Raw genomic sequence first — 13493 nt, 5'->3', positions numbered from 1 at the left:
TGACGAATGATGATCCACATGATGGGAAAATCAAAGGCCAATGAAAGAGTTCTCGTCTCTCAAATGTCTCTCAAATGTCTCTCAAATCACGGGACAGAGAAGGCACGTAGTAGGAACAGAGAGAGGCGCAGTGCACCGGTGCCCCAACTTCGCGCGTAATTGTATTCTACTAGTGCTCTAGGTCTAGTGAGAAAGATAGCAATTTATTTGTGAGTGCGCGAGGAATTTTCACTAAAGACCCAGTACCTGAGATGAGGACTTGAATTCGGTGGTAAATCATATCCTTTCTGCCAAAGGTGTTAGAGGCTGTGCGGGAGAGGATGGGGATGAGGCTGTGCTGCTACTACGTTACCAGTCATAGCCTCGCAGTAGCCCAAGGAGTATCAATGCACAAATGAACCAATTTGGAATAAAGATGGGAGTATGAAAGCGTTCATTGGTACTTTTGTGAAAAAGTATTTGAATTGGAGTGAGGCGGGGCATAGGCATCAAACGGCATTCCAAATTCTCCCTTGGCGGCGAACCGCAAAGCGACTTGGTTTGGAGTCATGGCCATCGTCATGAAATCATGAAATAAGCCAAATCGATCCCAGCCAAATCGACTTACATAAGAAGGGCCGAGAGACCATTAAAACCATTTTGCCTCCTCACTTGGAACTACTAGGTACTTACGCAAACATTATACATAATCTACTCCTTACTGACTACCATTGTACTACGACTTGCGATCTGGATTGAACCTGTCCCAGCTTTAATCGCTTCTCTGTTAGCCGTGGTTATCCCTACAAGGCAAGACCCTGTCAGTCCTTTGTACCGCATCCACCACAACCCTCACGCCAATCATCCAAGTCCACAACCCATCTCACCACAGGCCCACGTTTCGATCTCTGGGTTGTCTCACCGAAACATGGCGTCTATTATTCTTGGTGCTGGGTTCTTGATCCACCACATTCACGATAAAAAGCAAGCCAAACGAGAGAGGAAGCGTTTGGCTTACGAGAATCGATACCGCGAGTTGGAACAAGAATATGCCTCCCAAAAAGGCAAAACCCCTTCAGGCATTAGTGACCATGATCTGGCTCAGACATCCACCAGACCTGATCAGAATGAGAAGTCCAACGAGTCGCTGGCGAGGAAAAGCACCGATAGTGGTAGAGAGGATCTCGACGCTGACCCAGTCAAGTGGGTAGATGATGTGATCCGGGCACAGAAAACTGGAGGGAGTCTCCCCTAACCTCCCCTAACAATTTTTCAGTTTAGGCGGAGTTCATTTCTCTTTCATAGTAAAGCGGGCGTTTGATTACTGTCAATAACCCTAATATGTACAATATTGAACAAGTTTATTGAGTAAAGATGATGAGCTTGCTTCAAGATGTGGTGCGTAGGTACCTACCGTGCCAGAGTACCTAATTTTTGCATTCTTTGGCGCCTTAGTGCCTAAAGGCACTACTTACCGGTGCAGCCAAGTTAGGTAGCACGAAAGCAATGTAGGCCCTACGATGTCATATCCCAGCGCCGAGGGGCCGTCGAGGTCTCCAATTCACGCCTACAACCCCCTGAAGTTCAACTGGAGTCTTGAATTCTTCCCCGCACAATTGAACGCCCATTTGAAGCATCGCATTCTGGTACAATTCTCGTACCCCTCGCGCCCTGGTGCTCTCCATCTTCTTCTCCACTGAAACCTTGACCCTGTCTCCTCTGCTCCTCCACCACCTCCACTACCACCGCCACTTGTTCAACTCATAAAGTTACAAATCTCTCAGTCTGCCGTGTTAGCCGATCCTCGTTGCTAGTGGCCTCTATCATCATCGAACTGATACCCATAGTACTAACCCCAGATATCCACCACTGAGGATGTTCACAATGATATTTCTCCTGCTGCGTCTGCACTCTCAGCCCTCTCTGGTTCCCCTCTACACTCCTTTCGAAGACACTGCCATGGTCATGCCCAACATCCATTCATTCTTGTCCCTCGAGTCCCTCTATCATCCTTCCTTGGCTCATGCTTGACACTGTTCCTGGCCTGAGTATGAGAAAATTCATTTTCAACATTACCATTTCCAATCACCACCGCCTCTCTTCACTCCTCTGCTCGCATCTCCCTCCAAACGCTGGTTAGGCAATGGGGGTTTCTGCGAAACATGGTCTGAGGGAACTTGAGCAAACGCTAAGCACTCCTGCTGCCATCTCCCAGCCTGTTCCCGGTAGGGTCGAACCTGTGCGTTGTCAACCTGGCAGATTCACTGACTGAATAAGTGCCCCAACCTCGTCCACGTTCACCTTCTTCTCCTGGTACCGAATCCACCGACTCTCAAACCCCGACTCGTCTCCAGCAATTCGATGACGATGTCTCCGAACAGCATGTGCCTGTGCACCAACATGATCCCAAGAAACTTGTCACCTTTGGAGCCCACGATGCCGACAACCCATACAATTGGTCAAAGCCCAAGAAGGTGTTCATAGTCGTCGCTGGCATTATCATGGTTATCAACAGCACCCTAGAGTCCTCCCTCCCTAGCGGTGCTATCGAAGCTCTTCGCCAATATTTCAATGTCCAAGATTCAGTACAGTTTCCCTTGCCGATATCATGTTTTGTAGCAGGGTATTGCGTTGGTCCGACCATTGCCGCTCCATTGTCTGAGTATATTGGAAGGAAGCCTGTCATGCTTGGCTTCTTCCTGGTTGCAACCGTCTTCACCATGGCATGTGCCTTGGCTCCCAGCTGGCCGCTGCTGTTGTTCTTCCGTTTTGTGAGTGGCCTTGGTGCATCTGGTCCTATCGGTATCGTTGGGGGCATGTACGCCGACCTCTACGATGATCCGCGGCAACGAGGAACGAGTATGGCTTGGTTCATGGTTGCCACCACAGCAGGCCCCATCATTGCCCCTCCGATCTCTGGTTTCATTAGCCAATCCGCCAGCTGGCGTTGGGTATTTTGGTTTGGCTTCATCTTTGCCGCCGTCACTATTCCCATCATTCTCATAATGCCCGAAACCTATGCTCCCGTTCTTCTTCGCCGGAAAGCTAGACAAATGCGCAATGACACGGGAGATCACGAATGGGTGGCAAAGTCGGAACTTGAAAAGAAGAGTTTCCAACACATCCTCACCGTCGTCATGACACGGCCCTGGCGCATGCTCTTCCAAGAGGTCATTGTCATGTGTGTCTGTGCCTATTGTGCTCTGGCATATGGAATCTTCTACCTTTATTTCCAAGCCTACCCCATTATTTTTCAGGGACCCAATTCCGTTTATAAATGGTCACCAGGAGTCGCCGGTTTGGCATTCTTACCAATTACTCTCGGCGCGGTGGCTTCTGCCCCTGTTTGGATGTGGTGGGATGCGTACGTGGCCAAGGCTCGAAAAAGGAATGCGCCGTGGACTCAGCAAGAAGAATACAACCGGCTACCCCTCGCATGCATCGGAGGACCACTCTATGTCATTGCGCTCTTCTGGATCGGCTGGAGTGCCCGAGAAGGTACCCATTGGATCGTCCCAACCTTGTCAGGCGTGCCCTTTGGGATGGGCTTCCTTCTTATATTCATGGCCTTGCTTAATTATCTGACCGATGCATATGAGACCTTTGCCGCCAGCGCCCAGTCCATTGCAAGCACCTGTCGAAGCCTCTTTGGAGTTGTCTTGCCTCTGGCCTCTGCATCAATGTTTCATACCTTGGGAGTCGCCTGGGCCTGCAGTCTCCTTGCATTTCTCAGCTTAGGCATGGTCGCCATTCCCTTTGTATTCATCTGGTACGGTGACAGTATTAGGGCCAACAGCAAGTTTTGCCAGCAATTGAAGGAACTCAAGGCAAAGGATAAGGCTGAACAAGCTGAGAGGGACCGGGAGAGGGAAAACTCGCTGGAGCGAGATCATGCCCAGGTCACCGACTTAGAAAAGGCCTAGCCTGGGCCATTCATCCCATTTCACTCGTCGTTATGACTGATAGAAACGATAGACATGCCCATAGATAAAATTGTGGTACTTAGAGCCGGCGCTTGCACGGCAGCACATTGTTTTGGAAAAAACAAATCCCCCCACCGCGCCCCAGGCAAACAAATTGTGATGCCCCCAACCTGCCATCAGTACTATCTAGACTCTATGACACCCCACGATGTTGGCAACGTTGCCAACCAGAAACACGCTCCATCTGCAAGCCCATCAGTTCAACTAGGCAGGACCTTGCAACCTCCCGTGCCGCATGCGTAGAATGAGGTATGTGCACGAGTACCAGGCGGGGACAAGTTCCGGACCCCCACCGCGGCATCTCGCACTTCCCGCCATCCGGTGTTCACACTACGCCGCGCTAGGCGCGTATACGGCGCCCCGCGGCCGAGTAGTAATCGCCGAGCCCAATCCGTGGAGCAGAAGGTCAACTTTAAAAACCTCCATTGATTCCACTTGTGCGACTTGGTCAAAGTCAAATTCATCGACGTGCAACATTGAACAGGGAATCTCTTTCCAAGGAACGCCGTTGCTCCTTTGCCTTGCCCCACCAGCCGATCCCCCCTATTCAAGCCAGCCTTGCGCCCAAGGGGGGGTACCTTTCTCCCATCCAGATATGTCTGGCCAAAAGATGCGAGCAGAGAGACGAATGGACTGATTCACAGGTGCTTATCGATCTCCAATATCATATGAAATCAAGATCTCCCCTAAGTCTTGTGGGGTAGCTGTCAATAATCTTTGTCAGCAAGTTATGGGTGTTGGTTGATGGGTCCCACAAGAGTACGACTTACTCGGTCTGGAATTGGGCACCAATACCAACAAACGGATCTGCTGATCCCCTAGGTATTTTCACTTCTCTTGCCGTGGCTTCTCGGCCTTGATGACTGCTGTGTCCGAACAGCGTCGTTGCGGTGTCAAGGAGTGGGCGATGGTCATCTTTACTAGCTCGTTGATCTTGAGTGACCCACGCAGCAACTCCATTTCGTCGACTCTTCAGCGAGTCTTCATAACCAGGATGCCGTACGGCAGTGTCCAGTGTTTGTTCCTTGTCGGATGGCCATGTTCGAGCTTGGTGTTGACGATGTGAATTCCCAGAACCCATTAAACCCTCAGTGACAAAGTCATAGCTGTGGCGTGAGACTGGATCTTGGATCGGCAACACGTTTACGTCTCGACACGATCTGCTCTGGGATTTCTCCCTGGCTGCAATGTCGCCACGGTGAGGGTGGGAGGTCGGCTTTGATTGAGACGTCTTCAGGGGATTTCCCACCACTGGGGCCATGGCTCTGGCTTGGAACTGTTTGGGTGAATACCAAAGTCAATGCTTGAAGTTGATGGATACTAATGACTCTTCGAATCAACGATGAATGATGTCTACATGTCCTGCTTGATCCGCTGGAGAGTCGAGAGTGTTATAAACCTCCTTCGCTTCGCTTTGACACCTTGTTCAAGTGTACAGTTAATGGAACGGTCACATCCGCATCGATTCTGATTTCGGCTTATGGCTATGAGAAAAGAGCGGCTTTTGGAAAAAAAAAAGGCAAGAGCGCTAACTTACTTTAGCGCCTGAGTTTCCATCCAAGTCCGTCTGTCTATCTTCGGGCCCGTCAAAGTTATGTAATCTCGACTCCCAGGCTGGACAGCCTTACCGGTGGGTGTGCGCCAGGCAGGCAGGCAGAATGCTGCTGACGAGTACATCATGTACTCTGCCCAGTCTGTAGGTCCTCGTGTACAGAGGTAACCTGCACGCGCTTTCCCGCCTATTCTGTTTGTTCTGACTCAAACGACTGGTGTGGGGTGAGGGGCTGGCAAAGGCGCAGCGTCGCCACTTGGACAGGCAACTTGGCACAACAATCAGGCTGGCACATTCCATCCCAGCAGCGGCTGGGATGGATGGAGAAGTCCGTGTCGTCTGGCTAGACATTATCGTATTTTCTATTGGACCTGGCTTGGGCTGGCATTACTCGCCATAGCCTACTGACAATCGTTTCCTCTTCGTTACCGGAACGAGAACAACGAAGACGCCAGGACCAGGAGCCCAGATTACATACGGCTGCTAATCTTGACATCTCTTAGTAAACCTCCGCGCCTACTCGGGCTTCTACGTTACCGCTTTATATAAGTATTAGGTGACCTGGCTTAACCTTGAACTCGCCTTATTATATATACCTTAGGCACTAGTATTAGGTTCTAAGGCTCGAAACTATCCCACTATAAGAGGCCGAAAATAGTCTAATAGGATTAAAGATCTTCTAACGCCGTTAACTAGACGGAAACTCCGTTCCCTGACACCCTAGGACCTTAGTAGGGTCTTGGCACGGGATGGGTCGAGAAAACTTCCTCGGGGGCCGGTGCCAGGGCCTCCGTGACAATATAGTAGGTAGCAATTCCTAATTTGAATAGATAGTATAAACATATGTATGAGTTTCCTACGAAACCTAACTAAGATCATGCTTGGAGAGGCGATAGCCAAATGGGAGTTAGACTAGGGACGGACTTAGACTGCTAGTGGCTGTAGTGATGGGAGATGGCGCAGGTTGAAAGGTCTCTTTCTTTTTTCATCGTAAAGCGAACACCCCGAAGGGCTTGTGAGGTGCAAGATGCAATTCGCAGTCACAGATGACGCCATTATCGTCTGAGAGGAGGTGGCAGAGCTGCGAGTCCTCGTAGACCAGGATCTTCTGCCATGTTTCTTCCGGATTCAACTTCCGTCGTAAGTGTGTGGGATACAGGCCGGTTTTCGGGTCGATCCAGACCAGTTGAATGTGATATCCTTCGCAGGTGATATTACGGCCTTCGCACTCACAGCAAGTGGGCAAGTTGCCGTCACAACGCACATGACGCCGCCGACAAGTCCAGCAAGCGGTGAATGTACGACGGACCTGTTTGGGCATCACGATGTCGACTGTTCTAGGCGTAGTTGACTGTTCTTTGCGTCCGTATAATCGATCGTGATTTGTTCGAGGGAGTGCTTGCAGCGATGATCGTGCCCTTTGGTATGTTGTTGATATGATGTTCACGAAAATTGAGCTAGACCAGCGTGCTACTTTGAAAACCACTTTCGACGGCTGCACAATGGACTGAGGCAGCGGTGTTGGGGAGGCATCAATTCGCCCAGCGCACGATCTAAGTGAGACCTTGTTGTGGTGCTCGAATATTTTCCTTTTGTAACTTGTGGTAGAAGATGGAGAGGCACTCAAGAGGGGTAGAGGACTCGACGATGGGTGACCTTCAAGGGCACCCCGACATATGATAGAGGCAGTAGAAGAAATGTAAAAGGAATTGAGTGTTGACAATGTGGCGCAATTCTTAGACACTCCCACTAGACATTCCTCACTATAGGTACTGGGTGGTGGCTTGGAAGGGACAGGGGCTCAAAGAAATGGTCTGGTTTTCGGAGTTTCCAGATGCCGCAGACCAACCGCCTGCCAACTGGCCTTCGGTGGATTCAGCCAGTGTAAACTGTTTCTGGGCAGTGACTGTGGGCCTCCAACTGGTGGAAGTAAACAAGTGATTGGCACGCAGTGTTAATTAGGATGCCCAAGCGGTGGGCACAAGGAATCAGATCACACTAGGCCCTGAACACGCCACCCAGCCCCTAAAGCATAGGAGAGTCCGACTGGGCGCAAAGTTGACAATGAGGGAATCATATATGTAGATGGCTTTCCTATCGAAATTGTGAATTCATCTGGTAGCTCGAGATACTTAGGTAGGCAGTCCACAGCGAGACCTAGACCACGTGTAGACTGCCACTTACGTGCTTACTAGATCTGGGGTGCGTCACTATAACTGCTTCGGTCAACGAATATCGCTTGTTGCTATGTCGTACAAAGGCAACATCTGCTCACGGGAACATTCCTATCGCATGGTGTTTTGGTACGTCATGAATTATCCAAGATATGTATGTCATTCGCGTTTGCTCCTCTTATATTGCACACTTCAATTGACGCCATGAATGGTGACACCCCTTCTCACGCCGTTCTCACGCTGTCAACTCCTTGTATCGATGTACAAACTCATTCCCGGCAGGCGCCCACGTAGCAGCCTCGGTCGGGCTCGGTCACACCAGATCAAATGGCAGCACAAGGCATGACAGTGGAGCGAATCACGGTAACATATCGAGGTTAAGAAGGAGAATCTTGTGATAACGCTGCAATTAAGAGGTTCGAGAGAATCATGTCCCAGTGCACAGAAGAAGGTCTTGGTGAGAATTCAGACCCATATGATACTACACAGTCCGCAAATTGCACATGGTACAAATGCCATACTTTACTATGGTGACCATTGAACGCAATTCAAACACCTGACCCTCGGCCACTCGAGTCATCCGAACATGTCATCCGATTCCGCAAAGTTGAAGAGAGGCTGCTGGCCTAGAATGCTTGATACCATACTGAACTCGTCGCCATAAAACCCATCGAGCCCGTACAGAGCGTCGACGGCGGGGTAATCCATCAAGTTTATATAATTAGCTTCTGACAATGCATCCTGAGTCTGATCCCATGATTAAAATGCCGCAGCTTCGTTCATATGGAGTTACAACTTACTAAATCTGGGATGGACACCCGATTATTCGGCGGTTCAAGGTCGACGTTACCATGATCAGCAGATGCGGTCGCATCAACCGGTGCCCCTATACCGCCGTGGCGTAATTGGGCATTAGGAACACTCTCTGATCTGCCCTGGCATTTTGCGGCCGTATATTCCCGAGCGATCCGGGTCATATCAGCCATAAGATGGCCATTATTTGAAGACCCGGTGAGAACGTGGAGCCGCTGGAAATAACCAGCCGCAATATCCAGGAAAATCAGGTTGTGCGGGGTTTCCGAATGGTCAGGATTGTAGATGACCAGGTCAAAGAGAATGAAGGTTGCGACGATAGGTGTCAATCCGATGATGCTAGTCGAATTTAGCGTGTCAACATATACTTCAGGGGCCTCTGGAGGTAACAAACTTCATGGAAGTTGAAGGCTCGATTGGAATAAACGACATTAACTCAACGATCCTCCGTGCGGTTTTCATCAGCATCGATTTGCTTTCTGCCACGGCCATGCAACGTCGGTCAACGTTGACGTGTATCAAGAGTCTGCAGATCGCTATCTGCAGGTTATAGTAAAGCATTTGGGTCTGTAATGTCGCGTACAGGGAAGATGGTTTGGTCAAGTATCGTTGTCGAATGGGGTAATCGGGTCGGATGTGTTCAGGTAGAGATGCTTTCCATGCTTCAAGATCATTCCTGATGCGACAGATTTCGCGTTCGCAAGACTCGGCGCTTCGGGACCTTGACAGTGCCGAAAACAATGTTACAGAAGCATTCGAGATTATTTTGCTCAAGTCAACCTGTACCCGGAGCCAATCAACATCGCTGTCGGCTACATCGATGGCCGCAGGGATCGGGCAGCTGATATCGACATCATTAAACACCTTCCATCAGCGGTTAGCTTGAAAATAAAGGAAAGGAGTCTCCCATGTTAGGGGCACCAACTGAAGATTGCGTGGACTGGAAACAATATTCCTTCTCAATACAATAGATCACCCAGAATGTCCTCTGCCTTTCTGCAGAATCGATTCGACTTGGTGCCTGCTTGTTTAAATGCAGAGCTAAAGCAATGCGTGCGGCCTCTGTGATCAGTAGCTCTTCCACTGGCCAGCTGGAATGGACCATGGCGAAGATGGCCATGGCTGTAAGTGTTTGTGCAATTAGGAGAGACTTTCTGGCGAACAAGACGTCGCAAAATGACCCCAGAATATAGGAGAACAACTTCCACGATGAGCCTTGCATTGGTTGAAACGAGCCTTGTTCGCGCGCCAGAATTCCCAAGCTCAAGATTGTGCAATACAGAAGTGCCCACGACTTGTCATTTCGAAGTTTTTCCGTTGCGAGCGGACCGAGCGCTGCATCTTGGAAAGCCTGCTTGTCCAAGAAGGGGTAAATCGGGTAGATCTCCGCGAAAAAGGCTACTAAGGTCAGATAATGTACTCGGTCGGATCTCCAATACTAACCGTCGATATATGTGGCTCGCATTTCATTTGTAAGTGGCTGGAGCACAGTCGTTGCATCAAATGGTTGAGTCTTGACAACACGGCTGATGGAGGTTGCCTGATTCGCCCTGGAGCTCGCTCCAAGCTCATGCAACAAGATTCGGACGCGGTCGTGGCCTAGCCGCCGTGCTAATTCTGCCAGGTTATTTTCCGAGAAGAATGCCAGACCACAGCTTGTGACTAGAAATGATCAGCATCGCAATCACGAGAAGTTTGTGCCAGTCTTGAGCTTAGGCTCGGGCGCAAGAGCGGCATACTGTACTTGTTGCTAGTCCGCTGTGTCCAGTCAGTCGATATGGACCCATGGATGATCCTATTAATTAACGTTACCTGGAAAGTGACGCCATCTGCCTCCGTGGTTTCAACCGCGTTAGAATCTGATGATTCAGGTGACGGCTGACTTGCATGTACTGCGGGCACACTGGATTGGATTGAAGATGCCGATGGTGGCAGCTGCGATAAGGCGCAGGGAGTTGCTACGGGCTCAATCGAGCTACCTCGAGAGGCAGGTCTGATTTGGCGAGACTTTCGCTGCTTGATGAATGAGAAATGGCAGCTTTCGCCTCTGCTCTGAGTGCAATATTAGGGACCGCCATGCTACTATACGCCAACCAGGTTCCGATGAAGCCTTACCATGCAGAAAGTGCAGGCGATGTCATTGGGATGTTTTTCTGACTAGAAATGAGTTCGGGTTTACATTGATTCGCATGGATCGATTGTATACTTATGCATCGAGATTTGCGTCGTCGACAAAGGTCACACGTGCTGAGTACCTTCGCGTAGTCTTGGACGACCGAATTCTCCATAATCGAGGACTCAATAAAATGGTCGGTCGACCTGTATTGTCGGTAGGAGATTGAAGGAATCATGCCGGAAGTTGCGCTCAGTTGGTCAACCTTAACTCTTGTCCTCGACCGAGGGGCCGAGGGGCCTAAGCTCTCTCCCAGAACAGAATCTTATCACCCTTCCCCTCTTCCTCCACCCCTAAAGCGCCACTGGGGTCATCGCAATATTGGGTCATGTCACGTGCTCATGAATGATAAACTGCGTCCAGAACGCTACTTTCTTTTCATAGCACATCATGAGAAAAAGAAATGGAAAAGAAAAAGAAAATATGGAAGCATCATTGCCTTGATTGCACTCTATCAATCTGAAAGTGCTACAAAATCCATCTCCAAAACTGACGATTGCCTACCACTCGTCGCAAAGGTTCAGGTTTGCTGAGACCATAGTAGATCCCTGTCCGTGGGGGTGTGCGAACCCTGCGAGAGCTGGCCCGAGGGCTCTCAGGGGTGCCCATGGCTTTGGCGTAGCATCTACTAGTAGTTCGACGATGACCAGGTTCTCTGTCGGAATTTCCGAAACTTATCGCTCCATTGTGTTTCGCCACTGACACTCCCCACCCCTTCGCTGAAACGAGACGCCGCAACACAGCTTGGACGTCTGTACAAACTAAAGAATATGCCTCGCCCATCAGATGCAGCCCAGGCCTATTGCAAGGCAAACTCATTCCCTCATAACAACAGGTCAACAATTTTTGAAGATGGTTGAGCTTACCTATGCAGAAGACGCCTTGAATAGGGCACAACTGGGCTATACTCAACGCAATCCCCAATCTCTGAAAGCGCATCGGAATGCGCACCGCCATCTCCCCGGAGGCAACACCCGGACAGTGCTTCATGCAGAACCATTCCCCATCACTTGGGATTCGGGTAAAGATTCCACTCTGACATCTGTCGACGGGCACACATATACGGACCTCCTGGGCGAGTTCAGCGCAGGAATCTATGGTCATTCCGAGCAACGCATTGCTCAAGCCGTCATGGCTGGTATGCAGCAAGGTTGGAATTTTGGGGGCAACTCGCGACTGGAAAAACAATTTGCGGAAAGAGTCTGCGACCGCTTCGGGCCATCGGGCATCGATCTTGTACGATTTACAAATTCCGGCACTGAGGCCAATACCAGTGCTCTCGGCGCTGCTCTCGCCATCACGGGGCGCCGCAAGATTCTCGTCTTTAGCGGTGGCTACCATGGCAGCACCCTCATCTTTCCGATGGCGCTCATGAAGGGTTCAACGGCACCAACTATGAACCTTCCACATGATTTCGTGTTTGCACCTTACAACAACATTACAGAAACAGCGGCCGTTGTGGCAAGTCTCCCCGCGGATGATGGTCTCGCCGCTATTCTGGTCGAACCCGTGCAAGGTTCGGGAGGCTGCCGACCAGCGACCAAGGAATTTCTACAGTACTTGCGTCAAGTGTCGGACACCACAGGCGCACTTCTCATTCTCGACGAGATCATGAGTTCGAGGTTAGGTTTCGCTGGCTACAGTGCGACGGTCGGTATTCGCGGAGACTTCGTTACCCTCGGGAAATACATCGCTGGCGGCATGACCTTTGGAGCATTCGGAGGTCGCCGAGATCTTATGGAGTATTTCGACCCAGCCAAGGGCAAATTGTTCCATCCTGGCACCTACAACAATAATATCCTGAGCATGAGCGCTGGACTAGTAGGTTTGAACATCTACAATTCAGATGAGGTTGCTCGACTAAACCAATTGGGTGAACAACTCAAGGAGCAGATTCAGAAGATTCTCATAGAGGAGCAAATTTATCCTGAGAATATCTCTTCACCCGCCGTCGATCTGATTGAGATTGACAGCTTTGAACACGAGACGACAGTACAAGTGGGTGCTGAGCAGTCATTGGAGAGACTACCCCCAATGTTCATAACCGGACGTGGAAGCATGCTTAACGTCCGCTTTTCAGGCCTCGAAGCTGGATTATGGCAGGCATTATATTGGCAGCACATGATGGCCAGTGGCATCTATATTGCTGTTCGAGGCTACACACCGTTGCATCTGAAGCTCACCGCCAATGACGTACAGCGCTATGTCAACGCCGTTGGCACCTTTGTACAACAGCATAAAGCTCAATTACGGGGTCCTGGTCCTGAACTATCCGACACTCGTGCGTGCGAGGTGCCTTTGAAACCGACCGGGCTGGTCACCTCCACACAGCTTGCTGCTGCCGCTGTCTAGATAGTCCTGAATACAGCATGTTATGTGCTTCTTTCGCTTGGCCTGAAAGGTGCCGACCATAGCGCCTTGATGATCGTTAACCTGTTTGTACATTGAACTCAGTACGGATGAGTGCACTGATATTTCTTACACGCTTGATCCAAATACCGATGCTGTTTCGGATAGTGGTTAACATTTTTCGGTCCCATGTGAATCACCAGGCATCTGCTTCCTAGAGATAAGGATCAGCTGTTCAGCACTATGCCTCGGATTGCTTCTTTTCCGGGTCCTGGGCGCCTCAGACCACTGATGGAGGTGGCCACTGTTCTTATACAGACCTGGCTCGATTGGATGGATAAGGATCAATGATAGGGCCCAACCAGGGATAGGTTGGCGAATATCTGTGAAGTTCCTGGCAACGAGGTCCAAAACCAACGCTGGATCTGAATCCGTTCCGCAATATGGATGAAACACACGGGATCCAAGGT

At 50.2% G+C, this 13493-nt stretch overlaps 4 protein-coding genes across 4 annotated transcripts; 2 read left to right on the top strand and 2 right to left on the bottom strand.

Annotated features, from left to right (window-relative positions):
* The first annotated feature begins 577 nt into the window (after positions 1-577).
* PV10_01157 (uncharacterized protein) lies at positions 578-1352 on the top strand. Its single transcript, XM_016365327.1, has one exon. It carries the CDS (start codon positions 908-910, stop codon positions 1232-1234), a length of 327 nt encoding a protein of 108 aa, XP_016228976.1. The 5' UTR covers positions 578-907; the 3' UTR covers positions 1235-1352.
* Positions 1353-1859: 507 nt separating this feature from the next.
* On the top strand, positions 1860-4030 carry PV10_01156 (uncharacterized protein). Its single transcript, XM_016365326.1, has 2 exons — positions 1860-2204; positions 2257-4030. The coding sequence occupies exons 1-2, from the start codon at positions 2123-2125 to the stop codon at positions 3900-3902; spliced, it is 1728 nt and encodes a 575-aa protein (XP_016228975.1). The 5' UTR covers positions 1860-2122; the 3' UTR covers positions 3903-4030.
* Positions 4031-4626: 596 nt separating this feature from the next.
* PV10_01155 (uncharacterized protein) lies at positions 4627-5223 on the bottom strand (the record flags this gene model as incomplete). Its single annotated transcript, XM_016365325.1, has 2 exons — positions 4627-4666; positions 4733-5223. 2 exons carry the CDS (start codon positions 5221-5223, stop codon positions 4627-4629), a joined length of 531 nt encoding a protein of 176 aa, XP_016228974.1.
* Positions 5224-8145: 2922 nt separating this feature from the next.
* PV10_01154 (uncharacterized protein) lies at positions 8146-10821 on the bottom strand. Its single transcript, XM_016365324.1, has 9 exons — positions 10708-10821; positions 10617-10654; positions 10314-10553; positions 10241-10259; positions 9945-10163; positions 9427-9899; positions 8896-9365; positions 8489-8840; positions 8146-8435 (listed from the first exon to the last, which is right to left on the bottom strand). The coding sequence occupies exons 1-9, from the start codon at positions 10787-10789 to the stop codon at positions 8265-8267; spliced, it is 2064 nt and encodes a 687-aa protein (XP_016228973.1). The 5' UTR covers positions 10790-10821; the 3' UTR covers positions 8146-8264.
* Positions 10822-13493: the final 2672 nt, after the last annotated feature.

This window comes from Exophiala mesophila (assembly GCF_000836275.1).
Source record: "Exophiala mesophila strain CBS 40295 unplaced genomic scaffold supercont1.1, whole genome shotgun sequence".
Taxonomy (NCBI): Eukaryota; Fungi; Ascomycota; class Eurotiomycetes; order Chaetothyriales; family Herpotrichiellaceae; genus Exophiala; species Exophiala mesophila.
The sequence above is the reverse complement of the archived record's forward strand: the minus strand, read 5'-3'. Positions and strand labels throughout refer to the sequence as shown.